This window comes from Callospermophilus lateralis, chromosome 12 (genome assembly GCF_048772815.1).
Source record: "Callospermophilus lateralis isolate mCalLat2 chromosome 12, mCalLat2.hap1, whole genome shotgun sequence".
NCBI classification, from domain to species: Eukaryota; Metazoa; Chordata; class Mammalia; order Rodentia; family Sciuridae; genus Callospermophilus; species Callospermophilus lateralis.
Window position 1 is genome coordinate 66,818,798 of NC_135316.1, and position 19,036 is coordinate 66,837,833.

General features: G+C 34.6%; 1 protein-coding gene across 5 annotated transcripts in view; it reads left to right on the forward strand.

Moving 5' to 3' along the window:
• The window catches only part of Akap11 (A-kinase anchoring protein 11), a 48,157-nt gene that overhangs the window by 11,540 nt on the left and 17,581 nt on the right, over positions 1-19,036 (forward strand). For all 5 annotated transcript variants that reach the window (XM_076872296.1, XM_076872299.1, XM_076872301.1 and 2 more), the window contains 6 exons: positions 1,880-1,989; positions 6,602-6,718; positions 7,799-7,846; positions 9,169-9,303; positions 10,447-10,711; positions 11,280-15,771. In XM_076872296.1, the coding sequence (XP_076728411.1) occupies positions 1,930-1,989; positions 6,602-6,718; positions 7,799-7,846; positions 9,169-9,303; positions 10,447-10,711; positions 11,280-15,771 (5,117 nt within the window). In that variant the 5' untranslated portion in view covers positions 1,880-1,929. The remainder of the gene's footprint in view (positions 1-1,879; positions 1,990-6,601; positions 6,719-7,798; positions 7,847-9,168; positions 9,304-10,446; positions 10,712-11,279; positions 15,772-19,036) is intronic.

Consider the following 19,036-nt stretch of genomic DNA (forward strand, 5'->3'; position numbering starts at 1 on the left):
TGTTTCTTCTTTTCTGGAATTTTTGTGTTGGCCTCTATAGTTTATTTTTTTTTAGTTGGTGGTACCGGGGATTGAACTCAGGGGTACTCAATCACTGAGCCACATCCCCAGCCCTATTTTGTATTCTAATTAGAGACAGGGTGTCACTGAGTTGGTTTGCCCCTCACTGTTGCTGAGACTGGCTTTGAACTTCAGATCTTCCTGCCTCAGCCTTCCTAGCTGCTGGGATTACAGGCGAGCAGCACCACGCCAGGCTTGTAGTTTATTTTTTTATATGAAATTCTGTGGCATTTCCATTGCCACTAGGGGTTTCTGGTAGTTGAAGAGAACATGTAGGAAGAAAGAATAATAAGTTGACCTGTGACAAATGAAAAGATTATCTTCTTGTTTTGTTCAGATAAACCTTTAAATTCAGTTTTGATAATTTTGGTCTTGATCATTCTGGTTCATAGGTAAATATTTTAATTTATCTTTTGCCTGTATTTTATATTTTGCAAGTGTTTCCTTTAAATTATTTTCCATTTGATTCTCATAGTAAACTTATCCAATAAGTATATAAGTATATATCTCTTCATAATATAAATCTGTATAAACCAAATGTCTTGAAAACCTCAGTTGGGCAATCCTTGATAAGACCAGTTTGGTACTTGAAACTAAGATTTTAAGGTTTATTAAATCTTTATTGATTTAGATTTTCTGGTTATTCAGAATTTGCATGCCTACTCTTTTTTTAAAAAATTTTTTTTAGCTGTAGGTGGACCCAGTCTTTATTTATTTTTATGTGGTGCTGAGGATCAAACCCAGTGCCTCACACATGTGAGGCAGGCACTCTATCACTGAGCTCCAGCTCCAGCTCCCTACTCTTACTCTTTACTATAATAAAACTTTTTCTCTGGAAGGCTTTGAACTCTCTCATCTCCATTATATCTTTTGTGTGTAACATGAGTAGATCTTAATGGATAGACAGGTCCTACAGTCAAATGTAGATACTGAATGATTAATGGCCAAAGTTGATTTAAATTTTCAAAGGTTTTTAATAAAGCATCTTAAAAGTTAAGAGTTAGGCTGGGTGTGCAGGTGCATGCCTATAGTCCCAGCGATTTGGATGGCTGAAACAGGAGGATCGAAAGTTCAAAGTCAGCCTCAGCAAAAGCAAGGCACTAAGCAACTCAGACCCTGTCTCTAAATAAATACAAAGAAAATAGGTCTGGGAATGTGGCTCAGTGGTCAAGTGCCCCTGAGTTCAATCCCAGGTACCCTCCTCCCCCCAAAATTTAAGATAGTTTCTCCTAGAGGGGTGAGTGTGTGTGGTGTGTGTGTGTGTGTGTGTGTGTGTGTGTGTGTGTGAGAGAGAGAGAGAAGTACTATTACTCATTTAACTTGGATGGTTCCTGCACTCTAGTCATTGGTATGGTCTTAAATTGTTTTTATCTTTTTGATTTTATATGAACAGATTTCATGTTCTTATTTTGTCTGAGATAAGAATGTCTGCAACATTCACTGTTGTTGTAGAGATGAGATTGACTTTTAGGACGCAGGAAAGCTGGGATTCTTTTTATGATGCTATTTAAGATTTGAAAGGTTTTAAAAATAATTCTTATTGTGACTTTTCAGTTAAAAAGGACAGTGATAATGGATCAGAAAAGGGTAAACTATACTATAATTTTACAGTTGAAAAATAGGAATTTTTTTGTAATGATTTCATATCTCACTTATTTGTCAAATATATATGTTGGATTGCTGAATATATTTTTAGGGCTCAATATTTTTGTTTTTATTTTTCTTTAAATGACTGAATTTAAAGAAATGATTTTAGCACAAAATGTTTGCCTGCATTACTAAGATCAATAAATAAGTTTTCTTTTGATGTTTTGTTTAGGTGTTCTATAGATTTACTCTTCAGTAATTACATATAATAGTCATATAGGTATGGCGACTTTCCAGTCTTTCAGAAACAGTCATATGAAGACAAGAGCATCTGTCAGAAAGGTAAGTTCATTATATTAGGTTCCTTTTCATGTTTTAATGAAAGTATTTTTTTTAATATTTATTTTTTAGTTTTAGGTGGACACAATTATCTTTATTTTATTTTTATGTAGTGCTGAGAATGGAAACCAGTGCCTCATGCATGCTAGGCGAGTGTGCTACCACTTGAGCCATATCCCCAGCCCTTAATGAAAGTATTGATCATTTTAAAGCTATGATTTGTTTTTAGTTGAATCTTATTTTAATTAGTAACATTAAAATAATATAAAAATTGTCATGTATGGAATTAATGCTATAAAATCATGATCATGATTATTAAATCACAAACCTCTTCTCCATTTCTTCTCAACAGATGTTTTCCAACTTTGGTATACTCTTCTGTATAGAGTATCAGATATAAACTTTCTTATGTACTTTTGACTTTTCTCTGATGATGATACAAAATATTACCATTCATTCATTCCTTCATTCATTCAGCAAATAAGAATTTGAGAACTTATTGTATGTCAGCCCCTTTGCTAGATGTAAGGTAATTAGTAGGGACCAAATGAAATGTGATCCTTGATCCTTTCTTCTTTGTAGTCTGAGGAAAAACTTATTTACTTCCTTTCGTAACTCTTTGGTTAATCTTCTATGTCTTTATATTTTATCTTTGCTAAAATGCTGGGGCATTAATTAAAGGAAGAGGAGAGAAATGGAGACTGGAGGATGGCACATGCTTGTTTGTTAGAACTGTTATGACATTGGTGACCAGTCCTTACCTGTTAGACCTGACATACTACTTTCTATACCCTTCTGTATTATATGACACTGTTGACCAGTCCATACCTGTGAGACAGTCTTTGACTTTCACTAGAATGTTTTTCTTGCTTTCCTTCTCTCTTTATGGTAACTCTGTTCTCTCTTTTGATAACACTCATAAGGGAGAAGATAGTTTATCTAAGGTGGGTAAGGGAAGGGTAAATGTCCTTTAGTTCCTACTAATAATGTTTAGATTAATGACTTGATGTAATTATCACCTCCAGTGGTGGCAAATGAATTTATTTCCCCTCACTCATTCATTTGTCTATTTATATTGCTTTGGAATTTTTGCTTTGGATTTTTTTCTTATTTATTTGTATTGCTCTGGAGGTATAAATTTTTATAATTCTGTATTTTACAATCTTTTGTTTCATTTATTTATTTGAAGTGCTCAAACTGTCCCCAAATTGGTTATCTGGGAGCTAACCAAACCTGGTGCCTGTGTCCTTCTTTCTCAGGTTCTTAATTTTTTGATAGCTTCCTTACTTTCTGGTTGTATCTTTTTGGTTGTGTGACACAGTTTCAACTTTCCTCAGACCTCAAATTGACTATTTTTCAAAGAACCCTGAAAAATCTTTAGAAATCAAGAACTAGGATTGCCCTTTGTTTTGCAGTCACACAAATTTATATTGATAGTTCAAGGTTAGATTACTTATTACATATTTTTTCCTTTCTTGATTTTATGATTGTAAATTAGTATGAAAACCTCCATTCTTTAATGAAAACAAAATTGTTTAAATATTGAATATTTTCAGGTTAGGGGAAAACACCTCAGTACAGTAAACACTTCATATATTCCTTATTTAGATCATCCTCTATTAACATTTTGCAGTATCAGTCTCTCTCTCAGTATACACACCTGTGCAGACACATGCCTATACACAACCTTTCTTCACTTTTGCAATTGTATGAGAGTATCTCTACAGACATTATTTTCATGTCAACATCATCACTACTATTAAGACAATTATTAATTTAGTAACGTCATCTAATGAATAGTCCCTACATAGATTTCTCCAGTTATCTCAGATGTTCTTCTGACTTTTTGCTTGTCTTTCATCTGGGGTCCAGTTAAAGTTCAAACACTGTATTTAATTGTTTTGTGTATTTGATCTCCCCCATTCTAGAACATTTCAGTGGTTTAGATTTTTTTACTCATGATAGAAAATCTTGAGTAAATTTGGATTCATTTGTTTTTCCCTGTACCTTAAAACTTATATTGCATTCATTCTATCAGATCAAGTTTGATAGAGTTTGTTTGATATTATTTGATGCTAGACCTGATTCCATAGTCAAGATATGTAGACACCAGATATCTCCAGTATGAATGCACATAGTATCTTTGTATTTATGGGATTAATAAATAACCTGTAGGGTGATAGTTTGAGATAGTGTGAGTATCTTGTTTCCCAATAGCTTTTTTTAGTACTGGGGCTTGAGCCCAGGAGTGCTTTGTCACTGAGCTAAGTCTCTAGCCCCCCTTTTATATATATATGTAATAAGCTTATTACACATATAGAGCACAATTTTTTCATATCTCTAGTTGTATACATAGTATATTCACACCAATTCATGTCTTCATACCTGTACTTTGGATAACAGTGATTATCACATTCCACCATCATTAATAACCCCATGCCCCCTCCTTTCCTGGAGTTAGAGAAGATAATGCTAAGTGAAGTTAGCCAATCCTAAAAAAACAAATGCCGAATGTTTTCTTTGATAAGGAGGCTAATTCACAGTTGGATAGGGAACGGGAGCATGGGAGGAATAGACGAACTCTAGCCCTTTTTTAAATTTTTTATTTTGAGACAGTGTCTTGCTAAGTTGCTTAGGGACTCACTCAGTTGCTGGGGTTGGCCTTGAACTGGAAATCCTCTTGCCTCAGCCTCTGGAGTTCTGGGATTACTGGCATGTGCTACCATGCCCAGCTCCCAATAGCTTTTAGCCTAGTAGATTTATGGTACTTTGATGATTCTTTTCCTAAAACAATAATTATGTTAGGATTACAAATGGAATTTTCTTTTCTTTTCTTTCTTTGTTTCTTTCTTTTTCTTTAAAAAAATTTTTTTGGTACTGGAGATTGAACCCAGGGGCACTTGACCACTGAGTCACATCTCCGACCCTTTTTAAAGATATTTTATCTAGAAATAGGATCTCAGTGAGTAGTTTAGGGCCTCTCTAAGTTTCTGAGACTGGCTTTGAACTCATGATCCTTCTACCCCAGCCTCCCAAGCTGTTGGGATTACAGGTGTGTGCCACAGTGCCTAGTATGGGATTTTCTAATTTAGTCATTCTGTCCATGTATGTCAGTTGGTTTTCGTAGGTGAAGAAGTTATTATTAGCAGTTATAATCCATTACCTTTTTGTTTTTGAGGGGTGTCCTGGGAATTGAACCCAGAGGTGCTCTATATATCCCAAGGCCTTTTTTAATTTTTTATTTTGAGGCAGGACCAAGTTGCTTAGAGCCTTGCTAACTTGATGAGGTTGGCCTCAAACTTGCCTCAATCTCCCAAGTTGCTGGGATTATAGGCTTGCACCACCAGGCCCAGCCATTTTTATTTTTTATGACTCTGCCCAAATTTGGATAGTAGGAATTCCTTCAAGCTGGTTTCTATGTGATTTTTTTTTTTTTTTTTGAAAGATCCAATTAAGTCTTGGAGTGCTTCCATGCATTTTCTGGCATAGTTGATGTTCCAGGCTCACATTGTGCTCTCTTTACCCCTGATCTAGAACCGGCCATTTTTCTGAGGAACTGTGGTCTTTTTGTTGGTGATTAAGAAACCAAAATCTGGGTACTGGGTATGCTCATTGCCATTGAGGGTCAGTGCTTCTAAGACTCTTTAGTGGAAAAAGGTGGTACATATATTTAAGGAGTTGTAGGTTCATATTGATATGTAAGGTTTTGAAATCTGGGTAAACAAAGTGAATGAAATACAGTCTGACCCCATAATTTGATTTAATACATAGGAAAGACAAATATATGTGAGTGTAGTAATTATAATATTATGTGATTTAGGATAAATGTTTAAAAAAATTTTTTTAGATTAAATGTTACAAACAATGTGTCAGGAACTTTGAGAGGATTTTGTTATAATTAAGGGATTAAGAAAAATCTTCAGGTCTTGGCATGAGTAGGATTTCTATAGGGGAAGACTGAGGAGTAAGGACATTTCTGGTTGAAGAACAGATCAAAATCAGAAGGGGAATAAGGTAGAAAAAAATTAATGTTTTCTTTATAGCCAATTATAATACACATTTTCTCTATGTAAGTATTTCCTCCCTTTGTACTTATGACAGTCCCCTCCCCAAAATCTGGAATCTGCTCCCTCATTTTCATCATACAGTTGTATGCTGATGCCTGAAAGACCTTATTTGGAATAATCTTTTTTCTTTGTCTCTATGTTAAGGGAATAGTCACTGTTGTTAGTGTTCTTTATTATAACTCCCACATTGTCTCGCTCATTATAGAAATTGTTGTATCTGTTCTGTCAGTGACTTGGAAATCAGATATGCAATCTGTTAGTTTTAGCATAAGGTAATAAAAGCTGGGGTGTGAGGGCCTTTGTAGTCTGCCAGTGATCTGAATGCAGAGGCTCTGGTGTGCTGAATGTGTTTTGGACACATGGAAGACTTATTAAGCCTTATCACCTGAATGGAACTTTTCTTCTCAGCTGAATTAAGTTTTGCAGACAATAAAGGTGCCAAGTGAATGTTAATTGGATCATGAAGTTTCTCCATTTAAAATTAAAATATCTGTAGAATATCTTGCCTTGTTGTAGAACTAAATGAGAATGTCTTTTTCTCTTCTTAGAGCTTCAGTGATGATGTGTTCCAGTCTGTAAAATCTTTATTACAGAGTGAGAAGGAACTATGCAGTATTTCAGGAGAGGACTGTTTAAAGCAGAATGAACATGCCAATTTAACTGAGGTTTGACCTACTACTTTCTAAACCTTTTCTTAATAAACTTTAGTGTATTTCCATCATCTTTGTAGAACTGCATGACCTATTTTTAAAATCTCTACATATTATTTCATGTATTAGAAGTTCCTGTTTTAAATACTGGCTAACGTAATTGTCTTAATGTATCATAGTGAGCACATATAAATAAATGTATAGATATTATTAACCACTCATTGGTCATACAATAGTGTGTTCAGTGATTCCTGCTATCTTTAATCATTGGTGTTGCCTTCTAGTATTATTTTTCATGAATATGTTTTTAAAAATTAGTTTGAAATTATGTACCAAATATATTTTTTTCTGTAACATAATGTGGCATTTCCTCATGCCATTAGATATTTCTTAGAAATTTAATTTGTTTAAACTTATGCAGAATAATCTCTGTATAAGGGCATTAAAAGAAATAATAAATGATGGTATCACGCATAGTATTAGAGGAAGCAATCTTGGGGGTCTACCCAGGGAAAGCCTCTCTGAGAAGATCACATTTAATTGAAACTTGAAGAATGAGGAGGAGCTAGGCATGTAAGTATCCAAGAGAGGGAGAGAGATCCAGATCAAGTGTACACAATTTTGAGAACTTTAGGGAAGGATGTACTGGGTAGTTCCTAACCCAGATAAGGGGACCATGTGTTTGAATAAAAATGAGGGAAAGCTAAAGGTATAAACTAACCCTGGTTAGGATTTTCCCCTTGAAAGCATGGAAGAGTTTTGACAGGATATGTTGTATGACAGCGGGATCAGATGGGAGAGAAATATAATAGTGCAGGTGAAGAGTGGCAGGAGGATTGGGAAGAAGTGAATGTATTTGAAATATGTTTGAGGGAAGTGTTTTATGAAGTTCACGAACTGCAGTATGGAGCCATATCTTTAGGGGAAAACCTTTTGGATCATCCTTGAAAAATTACTCTGTTCAAGGAAGTCAGCATTTTAATGCCTTACTGTGCTTTTTTTTCTTGTCTTTATTTCTGTCAACAATCTGAGACAAGACTTAAAAACTCAAATTAATGGATTTTTTTCCATTTTATTCCTTATTCTGTTGTAAAGGTCACATTTCTGGGATTTAATGAAGAAACAGATGCTGCACATATACAGGTACTGTCAACTTAAAGAATTGGAAAGGACTGTGAGAGATTGTTTGGAATAAATTTTGAGACCACGAAACATTGACCATAATGCCCAATATATACACTAAGTTCTGATATCATTCCTTTTTAAAGTTAAAAGGTGATATTTTGAGGTCAGTTTTTTAGTGTGCTTTGGGCATTTTTACTTTTAACATTTTTACTGAGAATTCTTGGTCTAGAAATCAACGTTAGGTTTGACTTCTGAAGGCATTTATCTTCAAAGAATGCAAACTATAGGATGACCTTTTCTTCATTCTTTGTGTTATATAGCATGTGACACTTCTTTCTTTGCTTTTCATAATTTGACTTCAGCAGTAAAGTTCTTGTATTTTTAGTTGAATTAGTTAAATGTAAAATATAAAACTTATAAAAAGTCACAGTTAACCAATGCAAAAATTTGAGCTTGTTTGATTTAGGCAAATATAAAAGGATTGGTAGGGGATATTAAAATCAACAAAGAAAGGCTTCATAGCTACATAAAACGTGGTTGAAGCTACTGCAGATATACTATTTTTTTCCTGCAGTTTGAAAATTTGTGCTTGCTTGTGATGGTAAAGTATCTCCTACTAGAGAAAGAAATAACATTATTCAATTCTTTTAGAATACTACATATCAGGTGATTATGAATAAAAACTCTGTTGTATGTCTTGTTGCCTTAGCTGGAAGAAAATTGCTTGGACAGAAGCAACAGAGAGGACATATTTCTGACAACATATGCCTGGAAAGAGAAAAGTTCCAAAGTATTTTTCTAATGCTTGTCTTTGAGAGTTACTGATAAAGCTATGTTTGCAAAGCAAAGTGCTCTTTTTAAAATCAAAGACTTTAATAATTCTTAGCTAGGTAAAATATTTATGTAAAAAAGTGAAGGAAAAAACAAAACTAATATAATACCTTCAAGAGGAGAGACAGAAAAATGAACTTGTGTTTTATAAAGTTGAGAAGTACATTTGATAGCCAAGAATGCTGTATGAAAAATGCTAGATTTAAATCTGAGGACAATAGATTAAAATTTGCTAAAAATAATTAAATGCTTAATTGTCATTGATGTGTGAGGTACCATGTTAAAATTTATTTTATAGCTCAATAGCTATATGTTTGGAAGGCTGCAGGAATAGCCATTATTAAATAATTTCATATTTTATTTTTTAGTTTAAAAATTATCTGTGGATATAAATTGTGTATGTTAATCTTATAACCAATAGATCTTACGATTTGGGGATGGAGATCACATTTTAGGAACTGTAAAAGCGTTATTCTTTCAGTTAATATATTGTTATTATTTTAAATTAGGATTTAGCTGCAGTTTCTTTGGAACTTCCAGATCTTCTGAATTCACTTCACTTCTGCAGTCTAAATGAAAATGAAATTATTTGTATGAAGGATATAAATAAATCAACAGATATAAGCAGTGGTCTTTTAAATCAGGTAACTTTTATAGATCATTTCTAATTATTTTTTTCAGGGCAAATTTTACTACATTTGATCCAGAGTATAAAACTTTTATTGGATGATTTTGTTGTTGTACAAATTTTTTAATGGAAACTCATTCCTTATGGATTTCTATAGTTTCTTCCTTTATATAAACCATAGCATGATTTTTTTTTATGGCCAATTCCAAATTTATATAAACATCGTGCTATATGTTATAGTGAATGTACTTCAGCTCATTTTTTAGTTCACAATTACCCTTGTAAAGTGTACACATGATCCTATATTTTTTTTATTATAAACAAAAAATTATACCACTAAGCCAGGTGGTTAATTTCATAATACTTAACCTTAATTCATTGCTAAATAATTGTTTTGTTGATAATGCATCAAAGAAAATTAATTTGTATTTTAGGAGGTAAAACATTTAAAATTGAACCCCAGTAGGTTTAAAATTTGGATTGCGTATTCTAGGTATAAAATACTGCTGTGTTCTTTATGAGATCTACTGATAAAGGATAGAACTGTTTGCCTCATTTCCTTAATTATATTCTTTATTTGCTAGAATATAAGGGTGATTAGCTATTCTATTTGGTTTCTACTTTTTATAATAAATCATTTGTCAGTATTTGCATTTTTAAAGATAATATAGGAAGGAAAGTTTGGTGACTTTTAATCTTGACTGTAAACATTGTCTTAAGTTTTAATACTAGAGAAATTTAAGTAAAAGGAGGGTACAGTTTTTTAACTGTGATAGGGAAAGTAGCATTATTCTGCCATCTATGAGAAAATGAGATAAAAAGTAAAATAGAAACTGGCTCCTGCCCTCAAGCAGTTTACAGTATAAACTGGTGAGACAGGTGAGTGGACAGATGGTAGGTCTTGTAACCTTTATGGAAATAGACTGGTTAGAATTTGAATACATAGCCAGAGGAAGATGGTAGAAAAAGAGATTAGTAAATGAGAATATAAAGAAGAGACAAAAGAAAACATTGCCAAACCAGGGAGTCAGTCAGACATTTCTTGGTTTTTTGTTGTTGTTTGTTTTCTGAGATTATTATTTCTAGGCTATACTTCCAGGTAATGTTTTGTGTTTAAAATTAAATTTTTTTTAAAAAATCATCTTTGATCTTTCCCAAGAGTCATCATTCTGGAATGCTTTGTGTCATGAGAGTGTCACCTACATTACCAAGACTCAGAATCGATTTTATCTTTAGTCTCCTAAGTAAATATGCTACTGGTATACGATACACCCTGGACACGTACTTGCATCAGAAGCACCAACTTGAGACCACTAATGAAGATGATGATGATACTAACCAGTCCGTGTCTTCTATAGAGGATGACTTTGTCACTGCTTTTGAGCAGTTAGAAGAAGAAGAGACTTCAAAGCTATATAATGATGGTTTGTTTTTTTACTGAACATTTTTTTCTAGAAGTAGATTGGAACCAAAAGTTCAGTTTTGGAAGTTTTAAGGCAGACTTGTTTGGTTGAAATTTATGTTGAAATCTGATCCAGTTTAAGCATACTAACTTCTTTTTAGGTTGCAGAAGAATTAATTTCCCTGAGATTTTTAGGTTCCTTTTTACCTGGTTTTTACTTTTACGATTTCTGTTCTTTTTAAGGTAATATTGTTCACACCCTATTTACCTCAATACCCAGTGTCAGGAACATAGCAATATTCAAATGGTAGAAGAGTTAGCTGGCAGAGTCACTGTAGTAATGTTTCTAACATGCATGATAGTATGCTAAGAATAGGTATCCCCTTAGGATAAAATGAGATTATTTTAGTAAAAGGCATATTTGCTTTCACGTGTTACTTGGGATGAATCGTTCTGTTTAACAACATAGTATACGGAACATTTACATTGCAAATAAGCATTTCATGTTTAATGCCAATTTATTCCATTGATTTAAATATTTAAAGAGTTCTGTTCTAGAATAACTTAATCATTTTATTCTTTACCTGTAGGAATAAACATTACTACGCTGAGGAGCCAGTGTGATGCTGCTTCTCAGACTATTTCTGGTCACCACTTAGAAACCCGTGATTTAAAGATTATGGTTAGCTCTGGACAGCAGAAGTCATTGGCTAAACCCTCATCTTCTTTAATAAATGTTCTGGGACAGAAAGAACCACCTTCTGTGAAAACTTCAGTCACAACATCAATTTCAGAGCCTTGGATCCAAAGAAGTTTCTATAGGTCATCTAATGCTTCAGACAAAGGTAGTGATACCCAGAAAACATTTTTTTCTTCTTCTTCTCCTGCCTATTCGTCTGAATCTGAATGCTCAAGTCCAAGTCCTGTTATTTTCTTGGATGAAGAGGGATATCAAAAAAGTTTAAAAGCAAAACTTGAGCTGCCTAAAATTCCTGTGATGAAAGATGATGTAGAGGATTCAGACTCAGAAGTAAGTGAATTTTTTGATAGTTTTGATCAGTTTGATGAACTAGAACAAACTTCAGAGACTTCTTGTGTATTTATAAAAGATCCTGTCATAGGGAAGTCATCTCAGAAGAAAGGACATAAACATGAAAAGTCTTGTATGAATCCTCAGAAATTCAAGTTTGATTGTCCAGCTCTTCCAGCTAATGTTAGAAAACCAACTCCTCGTAAACCAGAATCTCCATATGGTAACCTGTGTGATACTCCAGATTCTCCTCGCCCTGTCAAGGCATCAGGGGAAGATAGTGGTTTGTTTAGCCCTATTCGATCCTCTGCTTTTAGTCCTCTTGGAAGCTGTACTCCTGCTGAATGTTTTTGTCAAACAGATATTGGTGGAGATAGGAATCATGAAAATCATGATTCTATTTATTACACCTATGAAGATTATGCAGATAACATTTCATGTGAAGTACTAGGCTCAGTTCTTCATGCCCAACATTCTGATTCAATGTCAAACGTTAATAGTACTGAAAGGGGAGAAAGTAAAACTGTGCCTTTTAAGCATGGAAGCCTTGATCATGAAGGTAAACCTAAAAATAAATCTTCAATGATTAAAGATAGCATTCAGAGATTTGCATCAGATCTTGTGGAAAAAAGTTTTGGCAGTGCATTTAAAGACTTACAGAAAGGAGTCTCTTCATGTACCAATGTCTTGTGCCATTTAGCCATCAAATTGACATCATCTGTTTTTCAGATGGCATTTAATGAACTGAGAAGGCAGCGTGCATTTTCGTTGAAAGAACGTGCCATTAGTGGTCTGGCCAGTTTTTTGGTGAATGAAGCCTTATCAAATGCCTTAAAAGATTTACAGTATGTAAAGAAGCAGATATTTACAAACACAGTTGCTAAGTTTGCTGCAGATCTTGCTGAAGAGCTTGTTTTTGAAGGCATCATGGAAGTATGTCAGTTTTCATATTCTCCGACCCCTACATCTCCACAGTGTCAGTCATTTGACTTTGAAAACAAAATAGTGAAATCATATGCAAAAGACTTGTCTGAGTCTGTAATACAGGAAGCATTCATTGAGCTATCACAAGTTGATGTGCCTTTCACAACAAAGGCAGCAGTGAGTTTATCTACAGATAACATAAAGTATGTGAGTGCAGAAAGTGTAGTACCATCAACACAGACCTTCACATTTTCCCCATCTTTTAACAATCAAACAATTATGGTGACAAAACCAGTGCAGGAATATAAAAAGGAGTATACAGTTCAGCAGGCCTTGTTTTGTACTTCAGGAATTGTCACTTCCATACCAGTGCCCTTGGCAGGAAGTGCCCTTCTCCCATATCATATTTCCTCTACTTTATATCAGGCAAAGTCTCAACTGTCATCTGGTGAAAGTAATTTAAATGGTGATTCTATGCAAGCACATGTTGCTACAAAAAAAAAAGAAGAAGTAGCTTGCCTCAGAAATATTTGTTTACCTTCAGAACACAATCCGGGTGACCAAAATGATTGTAAACCAACTCATGATGATGTTGAAATGCAAAGTTCCTCAAAATTAACAACTGATCCTGTGATTATTAGCAACTTCTCTGCAGCAATGGTACATACAATAGTAAATGAAACTTTAGAGTCAATGACATCATTTGATGTTACAAAAGCAATTGATGAACACACAGATTATTTAACTGAAACAATAAAAGGAAAAATCTCTCCTTTTTCCCACTGTGATCAAGCAACCCAACAGAGTGAAGTTAACAATAAGGATGTATTTGCTGAACAATTGTCTAAATCTGTTATTAAACATTCCATAGATAAAAGCAGATCAATGATCCCAAATGTAGATAAAAATGTAGTACATAAGGAAGGCTTGATTGTTCAAGAAGAAGAATCAAAGTTAACCTTAGAAAAGTTCCCCAAATGTCTTGAGGCTCAAGATCACTTATCTCACTGTTCAGTTTCAGTTGGAAAGGATTGTGTTCCAGAATATAAAGATTCTGTGGCTCATGGATTTTCTACAGCAGCTCTACCACCTTGTACAATAATTTCAAGTCAGAAACCTGATATGAAGGAACCTGCCAGGGATAAACTAGTAAAAAAACATAATTCGAATAATACAGCACTTGAAGCCTTTTCTTTTGGACAGGAAAGCCCTTTTCACAACTCACAAAGTTTCTCTTCTACAGTCCTTACCTGTGCAGATGGTTTGCATGTTGAAGATAAACAGAAAATCAGAGACAGAAATGTAACACCTGATACTCCTCCATCAACTCCTCTGGTACCATCTCAGGCTAGTTCTGAGTGGGATATCAAGAAGTTAACCAAAAAGCTCAAGGGGGAATTAGCCAAAGAATTTGCACCGGCTACACCACCTTCTACACCTCACAACTCATCTGTTTGTAGTTTGTCTGAAAGTGAACAAAATACTATAGAAAAAGAAGAATTCATGTTGAAACTCATGCGATCTCTTTCAGAAGAAGTTGAAAGTAGTGAAGGTGAAGAGCAACCAGAAACGGATATGAAGTCAGAGCACTCAGGGAAGAAAGTCCAGTTTGCAGAAGCATTAGCTACCCACATCATTTCTCTTGCAACTGAAATGGCAGCCTCTCATTTGGATCATAAAATAACTCAAGAACATGAGGGTCAAAGTCCTTGCTTAAATTTACAGAGTCAACAAATTATATCACCTACTCTTCTAAGTCATTTAGATGCAGATTTACAGACCTGCAATTTTGCAGGTGATATGGCAGCAGAGGTCATTGCAGAAGCTGAGAAAATAGCAAAAGTTAGAAGTTGTGTATTTTTCAGGCAGAAGAAGAATAGTTGTCATATTGATGGAGACCAAGATTATAAATTGGAAGAGAAGTTGGAAACTGAGGTTTTAGCACACCCAAGAGAAGCAGATTCATTTATTCTTTCATTACCACCAACTTCTTGTATGCCAGGTCTGACATATAAGTATCCCAGCTGTGAAAGTGTGACAGATGAATATGCAGGTCATGTTATTCAAATACTGAAACAGGAAGGTGGGAATGGTGAGTTAATAATGGATCAGTATGCCAACAGGCTTGCTTATCGATCTGTTAAGTCAGGATTACATGAAGCAGCCAAGACAGCTAAAATGAAGTACAACTCAAAAATGTTCCCTCTGCAAAGCTCACAGTGGAAAACCAGCAACGAACTGTTAATATTCTCAAATAAAGAGTACCATGAAGAAGTAGATAAAAAACTACAAAGAAAAAAAAATGGAGGTCACCTTTGTAAAAATCAAAGTTGTAAAAGGACCCAGGATACATGTAGAAATGAGCACTCTGAACTCTGTAGTTTTTCGGCCTCTCTTGCTCACAGCATAACAAGAGATGTTAAAAAAGAGCTGATAGCACCTACAATTGACATGCCAAAATCCTTAACAGATTCTTGCCTTTTTGAAAAATCTGAATGTATTGAAGATACTGAATATCTTACTGAACCAGAGTTTCCTAAGTCTCTTCAGCCTTCCTCACAAAATCATGGATTTTACCATAGGACAGATATGGATGGATATGGATGTGGAGAGAATATTGTTCAAGCTATAGAACAGTATGCTAAAAAGGTAGTAGATGATACTTTAGAACTAAGTCTAGGATCCACAGTTTTCCAAGTGTCTGAGACAGCAAGGTCAGCAGATAGGATCACTTATGCAGAAAAGTTGTCACCCCTTATAAATCAAGCTTGCAGATATTGTGACCTTAAAGAACTCCATGATTGTACTGGAAATTCATCTCAGCAGTTTTCCAAACAGGGTTCATATGCTACAAATAAACCAGTTTCAAATACAAAATTTAGCAACGTTTATCGAAAATCTAGAATTTTTCATCTTGATGTCCCTCAAATTCATGTTAATCTTGATAAAAAGACAGTACTTGCTGAGAAGATAGTTGCTGAAGCTATTGAAAAAGCAGAGAGAGAGCTGAGCAATACCAGTTTGGCAGCTGATAGTGGCATTGGACAAGATGGCATTAGCTTTGCTGAAAGTCTTACCACAGAAATAATGACGTCAGCCATGACAAATGTTGGACATGCCGTCAGCAGGTAAGTCCTTTCTTAAGATGAAATAAAAAATTAAATTTGATCATGTGTGTCTTAGATCCTGTTCATGAAAGTATGATTATTTTAATCCTAAATTAGGAAACATTTTTCCCATTGCATTTGTGTATGGTTTTTATCCTACATACGACTTTCATGTATTTTGTTTCTTGATCCCTTTTGAGGAAAGGTATCGTCCATTTACAGGGCTGGAAGATGAGGGTTAGAGAAGATAATCACCTTGTCCAAGTTCAGGAATCTATGAAGTAGGTAAAGTTGAGTCAAAGAAATAGCTGGAAACTTTTATAGAGTAAATATAGACTATTGTCATATTAATTTACTACTCTTAGATTTTTGTGTAGTATTTTCTTTTTCTTGTTTATAAAGGTAAATTTTCTTATGAAGAACATGGTTTAATCAAACTGTTTTAAGGAATAAAACAATATCCTCTAAATACTTCCACCAGAGACACTGCCCCTCTTGATCAGTTCACAACCTTAAGGGTTCTGATGATCATACTGTGTCCTTTTCTTTAGTAGCTGTCTCTTTTGCTCTGTGATGATTCTAACAGATTGATGAACATTTTCACTTTTAGCCTTCTTCCTCAGAAAATGTAAGGAATAACCTATGGTATTAGTTTGCAGGATTATTATTTGCAAGTCCCAATGCAAAGAGAAAATGAATTGAGGTGGAACTTAGTTGAGTCACATGTTATACCAGATTTTTTGAATAACTTTTGTCAAACTCATGACCAAGACTGCCTGTTTCCTTGGCTGTCCTTAAATAGAGATGCTGTTTGACTAGGACTCTTGAATCCAGTTGTCCCGTGGCATCCTCTTGGGAGGAAAGATGCTGTAAGTTTCGGGCAATAAGGCTGGGTCTCTGTTTGCCTTAATTAGGCAGACTCCTAGATCAGAGGTTGGTAGACTACAATCTGTGGCTGTCTTATGGCCTACTGCTAAGTTTTATGTGGACCACAAGCTAAGAATAGTTTTTACATTTTAAAAAGTGGTTTGACAAAAATCAAAAGAATATTTTGTGACATGAAATTTGAATTTCAGTCTTCATTAATAAAGGTTATTTGAATATCTCCATACTCATTAATTTATATACTTTTGGTGACTACATTTTTGCTAAAATGGAAGTAGGGCAGTTGCACCAGAGACAATATAGGCAACAACATCTAAGTATTTACCATTTGACCCTTCAAAGCAAAAGTTTGTGAACCTCTGTCATAGACCCACATTTTCTTTGTTCATGACAACCTGTTAGTTAGGTCATAAATACATAATATGTGATTAATTAATATTAAAAATAAGTGGTAGTGACCTAAGCTTTTTTTTTTTTTCAACAAATGATTCAACTTTCCTCTTTCCCCAAACAAGTAGCCTCAGATCATTTTAACATCTTCTATCCCTCTTCCTAACCCTTCCCACCCACCATCCCAGTCTCATGGGAGGAACTCTGTAGATTAGCGTTTCTAAGACATTATTCTTAGGACCTAGCCAATGCCTCCAGTGTATGTGTGTGTATATTTTTAAAAATAAATTTGGGGGGGGGGGCTGGGGATGTGGCTCAAGTGGTAGGGCGCTTGCCTGGCATGCGTGCGGCCCGGGTTCGATTCTCAGCACCACATACAAACAAAGATGTTGTGTCCGCCGATAACTAAAAAATAAATATTAAAATTCTCTCTCTCTCTCTCTCTCTCTCTCTCTCTCTCTCTCTCTCTCTTAAAAAAAATGAATAAATAAAATAAATTTTTTTGGTTGTAGTTGGACACAGTACCTTTATTGTAATTATTTATTTTTATGTGGTGTTGAGGATTGAACCCAGTGCCTCGCACATGCTAGGTGAGCCACAATGCCAGCCCCGGTACCTCTAGTATATTTACTTTACCTCTTAGGACTTCAATAGTCAGGCCCCTGAAGTTCTTATTGTAAGTCAACTTTTTATCCAGGATGGTATTTACAAAGAATATTATTTTGTGTTTCTTTTCTGTTTCTTTTAATAACTGTGCTAGAGTTCTGTAAGTGCTTAGTATTAAAAATTGACTCTGGTGTATTCAGTTTGCATTTCACATCTACTTCTGAAGTTGCCTTTCAAGCTTGAAGTGGGATTTTTTTTTTTTCAGATGTCTTTAAGATATTATTTGGGTTATTTCACTAATGTTTCTTTTAAATATATATATATGGTAGTATATCACAAAGCTTTAATGTTCACATGGGTAACATGTAAATGTCAAATGGGAGACTAAATGATAGTACATTTTTGTAAGAACAAAACATCTAGATTATATTCTGAGCTATTATTTCTGGGCCAAAATCTCCTAACAGTCATTAAAAACTCCTCTTTGGACCTCAGCCTGGGGGTCATTTCCATAAAAATGTAGCATATATCAGGAAAAATATCAGAAAGAACAAAATACAGCCCTATTATTATTCAGAACTATAATGTACTTGAATTTGGAATGCCCAATATAAATCAAGTAGGTATATCTTAAATGCAAAGGAAGAATTTTTCCTATAAAAGGAAAGCACTTCAGGGCCTATTATATGCACTGGGGATATAGAAGAGAGTAAAACACACAAAATTAGTTTCTCTTAAAGTTTACTATAGTGGAATGAGGTAGACCCTAGATAAGTAAAATGTTGTATGTCCCATAGTGACCAGTGCTTCAGAGGAAAAATAAAGGAAGGCAAAGAGTTAGAAGAGTTTCAGTGGTGACAGTGGGCAGTGACAGTTGCTGTTGGCTTGCAGTTTTCAATAAATAGGTAGCAGGCCAAGAAATAACTGGCAAAGTAACATTTAAGCTAAGAGCCAAAAGTGAGGACAGCCTAAGTCATATGGGAATCAGAAATGTGTTCCTGTCAAAGAGGTGGTATTGTGCATGTTCAGAAACAACAGGCTTATGTTGCTGAAGTAGAGTAAACCAGGGATATGATATGGAAGGTGATAAGGTGGACATGAGAAAAGACTAGCTAGTATGCTGTAAAGGACTTTTGCTTTCAGTCTGGTGAGAAGCCATTGAATATTTTTTGATGAGAAGACTGACATTTTTTTCTGTATGTTTAGACAGCACTTTAAACTACCATAATGCGAATAATACATAGAAGGGGCAATTACAATAGTTGAGCAATGAATGAACTTTTTTTGTGTGTGTGATGATGTAATAAAAATACAAATGTCTGCTTATTGGGGGGGAAAAACACAAGCATGAAAAGAGTTAGTGATCCATGCTCAAAATTTCATGGCTAGTTTGAATGTGGGTTTG